At 47.5% G+C, this 10,843-nt stretch overlaps 3 protein-coding genes across 5 annotated transcripts; 2 read left to right on the forward strand and 1 right to left on the reverse strand.

The window, feature by feature from the left end:
• The first annotated feature begins 316 nt into the window (after positions 1-316).
• LOC136466445 (SKP1-like protein 1) lies at positions 317-2,013 on the forward strand. Its single transcript, XM_066464857.1, has 2 exons — positions 317-773; positions 1,554-2,013. Exons 1-2 carry the CDS (start codon positions 441-443, stop codon positions 1,725-1,727), a joined length of 507 nt encoding a protein of 168 aa, XP_066320954.1. The 5' UTR covers positions 317-440; the 3' UTR covers positions 1,728-2,013.
• Positions 2,014-2,327: 314 nt separating this feature from the next.
• On the forward strand, positions 2,328-5,441 carry LOC136462410 (glycerate dehydrogenase-like). 3 transcript variants are annotated; one of them, XM_066461513.1, is made up of 11 exons: positions 2,328-2,577; positions 2,681-2,890; positions 2,997-3,118; positions 3,230-3,311; positions 3,402-3,474; positions 3,582-3,673; positions 3,850-4,032; positions 4,182-4,259; positions 4,424-4,468; positions 4,597-4,711; positions 5,117-5,441. In XM_066461513.1, the coding sequence occupies exons 1-11, from the start codon at positions 2,455-2,457 to the stop codon at positions 5,137-5,139; spliced, it is 1,146 nt and encodes a 381-aa protein (XP_066317610.1). In that variant the 5' UTR covers positions 2,328-2,454; the 3' UTR covers positions 5,140-5,441. The 3 variants fall into 3 exon arrangements, with proteins under 3 accessions (XP_066317610.1, XP_066317609.1, XP_066317608.1); XM_066461512.1 differs by having other exon boundaries at positions 2,330-2,577; positions 2,666-2,890; positions 4,597-4,751; XM_066461511.1 differs by having other exon boundaries at positions 2,332-2,577; positions 2,666-2,890.
• An 813-nt stretch (positions 5,442-6,254) lies between these two features.
• LOC136462411 (GDSL esterase/lipase EXL3-like) lies at positions 6,255-7,843 on the reverse strand. Its single transcript, XM_066461514.1, has one exon. The coding sequence runs from the start codon at positions 7,605-7,607 to the stop codon at positions 6,438-6,440; it is 1,170 nt and encodes a 389-aa protein (XP_066317611.1). The 5' UTR covers positions 7,608-7,843; the 3' UTR covers positions 6,255-6,437.
• Between the last annotated feature and the right edge of the window lie 3,000 nt (positions 7,844-10,843).

A 10,843-nucleotide genomic window follows, 5' to 3' on the forward strand; every position in this document is an offset into this window, starting at 1 on the left:
TAAACCAAGTGTTTTATGTAGTTTCAACACACATCATATGATTAAGATCCAATAGTCTTCACCTTTCTTCTACCTTTAGTCTCCAAAGATCATAGATCATAATTTTTTTTCTATCGAAGGACAAATCACAGATCCACCGCCATCGCCGCCGCCACTGCCACTGCCATGGTCGGCGCGGGCGCCGGGGCGAGCTCGCCGGTCGCCATCGCCGACGCCGGTGGTCACCGGTGAGAAAGAGAGGAAGAGAGATAAAAAAAATCAATGTGTTTTTTTTTTTTTCTAAAACACATGTGCTGTATAAGGAGAGGAGAGGCCAGGCGCAAAAAGTCAGGGCGTCCCGTCGACTTGTTTTCCTCGTCACAATCAATCCGCCGCGCGCCGCAGCTAGCTAGGGTTTCGTCGCATCAGCCGATTCAGCAGCCCTCGTCGCTCCATCATCGATGGCGTCCGAGGGCGACAACAAGAAGATGATCACCCTGAGGAGCTCCGACAACGAGGAGTTCGAGGTGGAGGAGGCGGTGGCGATGGAGTCGCAGACCATCCGCCACATGATCGAGGACGACTGCGCCGACAACGGCATCCCCCTCCCCAACGTCAACTCGAAGATCCTCTCCAAGGTCATCGAGTACTGCAACAAGCACGTCCACGCCGCCGCCAAGCCCGCTGACGCCGCGGACGCCAACACCGCCGCCGCCGGGGGTGGCGAGGACCTCAAGAACTGGGACGCGGAGTTCGTCAAGGTGGACCAGGCTACGCTCTTCGACCTCATCCTGGTCGGTAACCGCTTCCCCTTCCTCCTGTTTCCCCTTCTCTCTCCCCTCCGATTCGGTTAATTTATTTATTTATGTTTCTAGATCTATATAGCCTTGTCTAGGGTTCAGATTAGATTATAGATTATTTAGATTGATTGGCTGGTTATCCAATAATTAGAATGATTATTTGATTGGTTATCCATTAGATGGATGGATTGATTGTGCGGTGCTGGATGTATAACTAATACCCTTGTAGCCATGCAGCCGTGCCCTGATTCTCTGTAATCATTTGATTTTTATGTCATGTGGTGATCCAAATAACTAACCCCTTTAGTGTGAGTACTATTGCCATGAGTACTATCGACGTGCCGTGCTTCTCTGGAATCAATCTTTTTTATGTGAGTAGAACAGTTTATTGATATCATGCTGTTGCTATTTGATTAACAATGCAGTAATAACTCTTTATGCTTACACTGGTATCAAGCTGTGTGTTTATATCCAAATCACCAACAAGATTATCTTTTACTCTGATGCAACTGTGCAATTTAAACAATTCTATCTGCACAAAATAGATTTGGACAATGGTTTTGGATGCGGCACCACACATAGATTTAGTACCTTACCCTTTGGGCAGAGATAATTGTTGTCATATATGAATGTAGCTGTACGTAAAATTGTTTGATTGACATAGTTTCTCTGAGATGTGGTAACATCTAACATCTGTTTGAGTTACAATTGATGAAAGTTTCATAGTTTGTTTTGTGCCTGCTGACACATTGGGTGCATGAGCTACCTTTTCAGGCTGCCAACTATCTGAACATCAAGGGATTGCTGGACCTGACCTGCCAGACGGTGGCTGACATGATCAAGGGCAAGACTCCGGAGGAGATCCGCAAGACGTTCAACATCAAGAACGACTTCACCCAAGAGGAGGAGGATGAGATCCGCAGGGAGAACCAGTGGGCCTTCGAGTGATTGTCTTCCGTGGTGGTGGTGCGGTGCTGCTTACAAGAAAGATGGATGTCTGCACCGCGCTCTACAATGCTATTAGTGCTAGTCTACTTACTAAATATATATATATGGTCGTAATGGTTGTATGCCTTTTGGAGGCGGGTTATGGTTTGGATTGGATGGAGGTCAAACTGAGTTCTAGTTCGTTTGTCTGGAGTTATTATTAGTTGATATATTAATTAAGTACTACATATCTCAGCAATCAATTGGATCTTATGATGATTTGCCACCATTGCTGGTATCTTGATGAGTTCTCTTGTTATATGTGTTGGTTCATGTCATGCTTCAGTGATGCTGTTTGTATGCGGTGCTTAATTGCATATTTATCTACATTGGATGTTTAAGTGTATATTTACAGTCGATGTATAAGTGTTAAGAATGGATTAGTTTGTTTCTGCTGTTGTGCCAACGGCCTAATTCTTGTGGTTGTCAAGAAGATAAGGGAAATGTTGAGGTAGGAGTTGGATTGATGGATGACCACTTGTCTGTTATCCACCAACCAAGACCCTCCTTCGGTCCTTTCTTTTCCTCTCTTCCTCTGGCAGACAATTGCAGGCGCCTCACCTCAGGTCCTGTATCAGATAAGGCAGAGAGAGAGGTCATCATAAGCAGCACAGGAGAAGCACGCTAGTATATTGTTTGAAAAGCCTCTCTTTGTTTCCTTCCCTCCCTTTTGGCAGCAGGGGCAGCCATGGCGAAGCCCATCTCCATTGAGGTGTGGAACCCCAGCGGTAAGTACCGCGTGGTGAGCACCAAGTCCATGCCGGGCACGCGATGGATCCGCCTGCTCACCGACAACGACTGCCGCCTTGAGGTTCTGTTCTTCTTGTCTGTCCATTTCCATTGCTCTGCTGCAATTCTGCATCCACCGAGTTGACTCTGTTTGCCTTCCCCGTTGGCAGATATGCACCGAGCAGAAGACCATCCTCTCCGTGGATGACATCCTGGCGCTCATCGGCGATCGCTGCGACGGTGTGATTGGACAGCTCACTGAGGACTGGGGTGACGTTCTCTTCTCTGCGCTCAAGCGTGCCGGAGGCACGGCCTTCAGCAACATGGCCGTCGGCTACAACAACGTCGATGTGGAGGCTGCCAACAGGAACGGAATCGCCGTCGGCAATACGCCTGTGAGTCTCTCCTGTCTCTGTTGCTGCTTTTGTTTGTTGTTGCTGCTGCTGTAGTTGAATTGAAATTGCAACCAAAACCAAAACCCCAATCCCAACCCATGCACAGGGCGTTCTGACGGAGACGACGGCTGAGCTCGCCGCATCCCTCACGCTGTCAGCAGCCAGGAGGATCGTCGAGGCCGACCAGTTCATGAGGGCTGGCCTCTACGACGGATGGCTCCCACATCTGTCAGTCCATTCCTCCCTCTGCTTCCTCAGCTTATCCTATGTGTCGTGTGATCCTGTGCCATGCATGTACTCCTGTATCAACGCTTCATTCGCCTGTATGTATTGCTGCAGGTTCGTTGGCAACCTGCTCAAGGGGCAGACTGTTGGAGTCATTGGAGCTGGTCGCATTGGCTCCGCCTATGCACGCATGATGGTACGCTACTCCTATATTGGAATTGGAATTGGAATTGCCTGATTCAGGAAAGCTAAGTACTCCCTCCTCTATCTGCCATTGCTACCACAGATTGAGGGCTTCAAGATGAACCTCATCTACTACGACCTATATCAGGCCACACGCCTTGAGAAGTTTGTCACAGGCAAGCTACTAACTGATAGCTATATTGAGTACATATGTCACTGCATACTGGCACGTATAGTTGTATACTAATCTGCTTGCTTTGTGCATTGCATTCCTCCGATCCAGCATATGGGCAGTTCCTGAAAGCAAACTGTGAGGAGCCTGTCACCTGGAAGAGGGCCGCTACCATGGAGGATGTCCTCAGGGAGGCTGATGTGGTCAGATTCATCATCCTACAGTACAGTATTTATTATTATATATTGACACAATCTCCACTGGAACTCACACAAAAGAACAACTGAATTGTACAATCAATTAATCTGACTATAATGGCTTCACTCATCATATTAATTCGTTTGTTGACTTTGCTTGTTTCATTTGGCTTGCGCGGCAGATAAGTCTGCATCCGGTGCTGGACAAGACCACTTACCATCTGATAAACCCTGAGAGGCTGGCCATCATGAAGAAGGATGCTGTTCTTGTGAACGCAAGCCGAGGGCCCGTGATCGATGAGGTCGCCCTGGTGGAGCACCTCAAGGCTAACCCCATGTTCCGTGTCGGGCTCGACGTCTTTGAGGTACCTACTCCATAAAATAGAACAGAATGTTGCGGATGAGCAATTCAGCATTAGCTTGATTATTAAGCTAGCAGCTGATCCATGTATGCTCCATCACATCAGAACTGAATTGAATACTGCTCATGCAATGTTTTCTACTTACTCAACAGGATGAGCCTTACATGAAACCTGGACTGGCTGACATGAAGAACGCCGTCGTAGTACCGCACATTGCATCAGCCTCCAAGGTACTGCGACTTTTTTTGGCAATCGAGTTGCATTGTGGTGTCTGGTGTCTGATTGAGTCTTTTAATAAATTTGATTTGGTTCGAGGTTCTCTACTATAAAATAATAGCGCCCGACTGATGAGATTGAGACCAATATAATCTTGCTTGTTTGTTTTTTTCCTCAGTGGACACGTGAGGGAATGGCAACACTGACTGCTCTCAACGTTCTTGTACGTAAGCTAGCCTGTCACTACTGCATGCACTCTGCATTAGCCGTGCTGCTATATAAATACAGTACTGTGATGTGAATTATTATTGTCGTTACTGATCCATGGAGAGAATTGGCAACTGGGCGCAGGGTAAGATCAAGGGGTACCCTATGTGGGGAAACCCCAATCAGGTGGAGCCCTTCTTGGAGGAGAATTCGACGCCACCGCGTGCCTGCCCAAGCATCGTTAATGCCAAACAGCTTGGTTGGTGACCCTCCCATCTACTTTACCGGCCGGCCGGCAGGCAAATCAATGAAATCTCTACTACAACTATACTGCCATGCATGTGTCGTGTGTGTGTTGTCATCCAGCTAGCCATTACATGCATCTTTGACGGCTGGACTTATAAGTCGTATTTTTTCAGTCAACCAACAATATTTTTCTCTTACAATAAATTAGTCAACAATATTTTTAGTCATAGCTTATCAGTCAAGCGAACGGAGCACTTGTCTTGTCCAAATAACAACATGTTTCCTCGACAGCTAGAAACATATGCATATGGCTGCTGAGAGCTCAGCTCCTCGTCGTTATATTACATTACATTACATGCATTTGTTTTGTTTGTCAGTAATAATAGTTGCCAACTTTATTTGACCACGTATGTTGCAGGCCTGCCATCGGCAAAGCTTTAGGAGCCAACGTTGACGTGCTATATATATGTTGCTGCCTGGCTAGTATCTTCAAGTGAAGACGTGTCGTCGTGTCCAGCAGCACATGCACTCCATGCATCTGGATGAGCAGCTAGCTGATCTGAGGTGCTCCGGACTACAGAGCTAGCATGGATGTACTGTGCAGTCAGGCCCCATACTGAATTAATATATATAGTATATATCAATAAAAACAATGCAAGCACATGCATACGGCTGTATATATTATATGCGACTTAATTTTGATCCATATATATATGGAACCAGCTAGCGTACGCCGTTGCATATATATGTTAATCAATGCTATGTTATATATATAAGGATCTATCAGATCCCTCCTTATATATCAATATGCACATGTGTGTGTGCGGGCGATGAATAGCATACTTAGAGCCTGACATAGCTCACCACAGCTCACATGAGCTTTATGTGCTGTTCTGAGCTGTTTTATTTGTCAAACACTTATTTTTAAAACAACTTTACTTATAAAGTTGTTTTTCTTCTCCCCTCACACAGACATAAGTTGGGATAAAGCTGAAAAAATAGCTTATCCTAGCTCTCTTTCTCATCCATGTATGAAGTTGATAAAGCTGTTTGCCAAACAACTTAGCTTCACCTAGAAAGTTGCTTATAAAACTGTTTTTAAAAAAAAAACAGTTTTACTAGTGAAGTTGAGCGATACCAAACAAGCCTTTAATAAGGTATAGTAGTTAGTACAATATATATATATATATATATATATATATATATATATATATATATATATATATATATATATATATATATATATATATATATATAAAAGTCGCAGTACTGTATGCTATAGTAGGTTGCTGTGCAGGCCACGACTAGGGTACAGTAGTTAGTACATTTTGATCCTTGACGAGGTGAAGAAGAAAGGTAAGGTTGTCTTTCACTGTCGTTATAAGCTGGCTTATCATCTATGATATAATATTTTTATCAATTATAGTATAATAGTTTTCTCTTCAAATAAATTAACCGTATAAATCAGTATAGTTCCCCTTGGGCTATCTATATTTGCATAATACAACACATATACTCCATATAGGCAGTACTAGATAGATAATTAATGACACGGAGGTACGTTATATATTATAATTCAATCGATTGAGATATAGAAGAAGAGGAGGATTTGGTAGCAAGCAAATCTAAATACAGCAGCAGCAGTAAAACATGCATGCATATTGCAACATCCAGAAGAAGATTCAGCGTAGATCATCAAATGAGCCCAATAATCAAATGATGATGAGCTAGCTAGAGTGCTAGGCGAGGATGAGCTTGATGTAGTTGTCGAAGACGAAGTCGGCGAGGACCTTGTACGCCTTCTCCGTTGGGTGGTAGCTGTCCCAGAAGAGGTAGTCGCCGACGTCTTGGCACACGGCGGAGGTGACCCCATTGCAGAGGACGGAGACCTCGAGGAGCCCCGTGCCGCAGCATCCCCTGGTGGACTCCGTGAAGCCGTAGCTGCGCGGGTGCATCATCATGTCGTACAGGAAGCCGTAGATGTCCATGAACACGAGCAGCGTGCCGGGGTACTTTGCCCTCAGCGCCGCCAGCTGCTGCACCATCCCGGCGTTGTAGGCGACGGCGACCTCGTTGTGGCCCTGCGAGCACCCGCGGTCGAGGCCTCCCGACATGGTGCGCTGCGACGGGACGCAGCCAATGGGCGGGATGCCGATGAAGGCGACGCGGCGCGCGCCGGCGCGGATGAGGTCCTCCACGAAGCCCGTGGCGTGCTGCACCAGGAGCTGCGCGTACGAGGCGTGGTCGTAGTTGCTCCGCGCGCGCATGGTGAAGTAGGTGTTGGCCACGTCGTCGCTGCCGGCGCAGATGGCGAAGATGCCCCGGGACAGGATCTCCGAGGCCCTGGCGTCCCCGGCGGAGTCGCGCACCTTGGCCAGGTAGTCGTGGAACATGGTGAGCTGGTCGGGGAGCGAGATGACGGAGGCCAGCTGCGGCGTGAGCGGGTCGAAGCCCGTGCCGCCGGAGGCGAAGCTGACGCCCGTCACGAGGTCGTGCTTCTCCAGCGGCTGTGGGGAGAGGTAGGGCGGCAGCAGGTCCTTGATGCCGAGGCGGGAGGCGATGAAGTCGGTGGGTATCCTGCCGTTGCAGAACCTCCCCGTGGGTCGGTGGTTCTGGAAGTCGTTGCCGTAGGGCGGGAAGTTGGCCTTGATGATGGTGTGGATGTCGTTGTTGTTGCCCGGGTCCACGATGGAGTCGCCAAACACGATCAGGGCAGGCGCCAGCGGCTTCTGGTGCTGCTTGTGCTTGCCATTGCCTAATGGTCTCGTGGCGTTGCCACCTGCTGCTGCAGTGGCAGTAGTGGTAAGGGGGCCGCCGAACAAGATCATCAGCACCACCAACAGCAAGACGCTCATCTTCTTCATCATCACGACGGGGCCGGGGCGCCACATTTCTTCTTGCCTTTGCATTGGTTGCTCGCTGGCCGGTCGATCGATGTATAACGGACCCCAATAACTCACACTCGGCTATATATAGGCCTATATAAGATAGATGGTTGTCTATGAAGACTGACCGCAACCACTGGAGAAGGAAGTGAAGTGAAGTGAAGGAACGGCTTGCTGCAGGTGTGGACCGACCGACTGGATATCGATATGTGATTGGGGAAGAAGAATGCCGCTTATATGGCTAGAGCAGAGCTGCTGCTCCATATATAGTGGTTCGGCAGCCAGTGTATGTATGTATGTATGTAGAAGCACCCAGTGCTGCTGCTGCAACGGTAGAAGCAGAGCGTGGGCGGCTAGGTTCATCATGTTGATGAGCGACAGCGAGCTTTGTTGGTGGAGACGGTGGATTTGATTTATGGTGCTCCACCCATCGATCGTAAATCCCTATATAAATGCCAGCTTCCGTCCCTGCTCTGCTCAGCTGGCTGCTGGACTTTATTGGCGTTGCGCTGCTCGATCTCTAGTGGACTGGACCGGACTGAACTGACTGACTGCGCATGGAGTAGCCATGGACGAGCCACGGACGCCCCACCGGCCCTGCCGTGCCGCCGCCGGACTTCTTGTTGCGTTATTGCCCCCCCCCCCCCCCCCCCCCCCCCCCCCCACCCCCATCTTCCTCATCTCTCTTTGTTACGTACGGTACGTATTATATTGTGTGCGTGCTTGCACTGTACCCACTCCATTCGATCCTCAAATATGACTACTTTTAGAATTTTTCCTTTTTATAGATATATACAAGGACAGAGGAAAACAATCGTGATACAGTGTCCCTCAACCAATTATTAATAAGATTATAATAACAATTGCATTCTTTTTTTTTTCTCGCAAGAGCGTTGCGTATCTTTGTGTTAAGTAGAAAATAGAAAGTTTTTACAAATGACCGGCACCCGGGGTGATACATGGTTTGAATACAACTTTGAAACCTTGGTGGGCAGCGGGCTACCCCCGATGCTATACTCCCCATGTCCTTTGCCCCTGCCTGAATCCACTGGTCGCCCTGAGCTTTAATGACCATCAGTAGCTCATCTACCGTGGACGTGGCCTCTCGAAAGTAGTGGGCGTTCTGTTCCTTCCAAATTTCCTAGGAGACAAGGCCGAATAGGGAGTCAAGGCCCTTCTTGTGCTGCCGATTCCAAGTTGGTCGCAGCCATCTCCACCAAGCATAGACTGACTGCTCCAATGGCGGTAACTGGTGTCCTAGAGCTTGGCAGATGCGGAACCAAAGCTCTCGTGCGAAGGGGCAGCAACACAAAATGTGATCAATTGTCTCCGGCGCCTGGTCGCAGAGGTAACACTCTTTTCTCGCCTCGAGTCCATGCCTTGCCCGGCGAACATTAGTCCAATGACGCCTTCGGAATGCGAGCCATAGGAAGATTTAAACTCGGAGTGGCGCCCAAGTCTTCCAGATGATAGCGTGGCCTCGGAACGGGATTGAACCTGTGTGTAGCCTAGTGTAGGCTGATTTGGCTTTGTTAGCCCTTGGTGCACGGTGAGGCATTTCCTGACCCTGCTAGGCACCAGGCGCACCAAGGTTGGAGCGATGTCTGACGGCGCGGCGCCCTCGATCCATCGGTCATCCCAGAACTTTGTGTTCCGCCCGTCGCCGATGACCGTGTAAGTTGATGCTCTGAAGAAGGCCTGTACTTCTGGGTCTATGTTGATCGGCAGCTCGCTCCAGGCGCGTGAGTTGTCTGTTTTCTGCAGCCAAAGCCACCTTGTCTGCATCGCGAAGCCGACAAGCTTGAGGTCATTGATCCTGAGGCCCCCTAGCTCTGTCAGCCTGCAAGCTGTAACCCACACGACCATGCATTTGCCACGCACCGAGTTGTCCTTGTCGACCCATAGAAACCTTCTGCAGATTGAGTCTATTTCCTTCCTCGCCCAAGGTGGTAGGCTGTCAGCCATCATGGAGTAGATGGGTACAGCCCTAAGAACCGATTTGATCCAAATCAGGCGCCCGCTCCTCGCCATTAGTGAGTCATGGCAGTTCGTGTGGCAGAACCGCCCGAAATAACACGTTTTCGGAGACGCTTGTCTTCCACTAGACACTAAGCACTTCGAAAGTGAGCTACATCGGATAGTTTCGTCGAGCACACCCCACGGGAGAACTCGAAACAATCCATGTTTTACATCGAGAATCCAATAATGAGTACGAGCTTACAATACTTAGTCAATTTCATACAATAAGAGTTCTTAAAAATTATTTATTACAATACCAGAGTTCAGAGTGCGATAATTAAACAGCGGAATGAAAATAAACATCTAGCGGAAACGATACAAGGATCTGTCTATGTCTACCAGAAGAATCCTCCACACAAGAGCTACTCCTCAAGGTGCACCTGCAACAGGGATAAAATAAACCCTGAGTACACAATGTACTCGCAAGACTTACCCGACTAGTGGAAATAGTTTCTCGACTCTCAAGGATATGATAGCTAATATGGGTTTACTATTTTCTTTTTGTTTGTGGAAAGCATTACTAATAGTTCATCCTTACAGTCAAGTTTTATTAGCAATCATGATTACTTCATTAGCTAATCATTCTAGGTAAGCACATGTTCTACTTTCAAGCAAGGGTTAAGCAATCAGAACCATTTTACCATCTTTGATCTTCTAGTTCTTACTACGGTGCTAGACCATAGCCAAGTCATACCGTCTTACGGAAATGGCAATTCGCTAACCAATGTATCCTAGCTGGGTACCTCGAAACACATGCCCCGTTTATACCCTAGGTACAAATAAGACCAACTCATTCCACTCCTGTCACGGGGTCCAGGTCCCCTATGGCAGAACCGACTAATCTAATGCCTCCCAGGAGTACCTGTCTTCCATTAGACACTAAGTACTCAAGGGAGGACACCAAATTACGTAGTTCTGTCAAGCACACCCCAAGGGAGAACCCAAAAATCCACATTTTTCTATCATGATCACAAATGAGAGAATAAAGCTTACAATATTTTAGCCATTTCTTACATCATTTTCCATGTAACATCAGAGTATAATATTTATTGTTATAACAGCGGAATGTAAGCATGTTATCAGAGTTATGAACAATTTAATTGAACAACGGAATATAAACATATGATCAGAATTACAACGGAAATAAATATCTATGCATGACATGATGAAGCATTGATACATAACTATGACAACAGATTATAAAACTTCCATTTATAAAAACATTTAGTGAGAGTTATAAA

Source organism: Miscanthus floridulus, chromosome 7 (genome assembly GCF_019320115.1).
Source record: "Miscanthus floridulus cultivar M001 chromosome 7, ASM1932011v1, whole genome shotgun sequence".
In the NCBI taxonomy this organism is placed as follows: Eukaryota; Viridiplantae; Streptophyta; class Magnoliopsida; order Poales; family Poaceae; genus Miscanthus; species Miscanthus floridulus.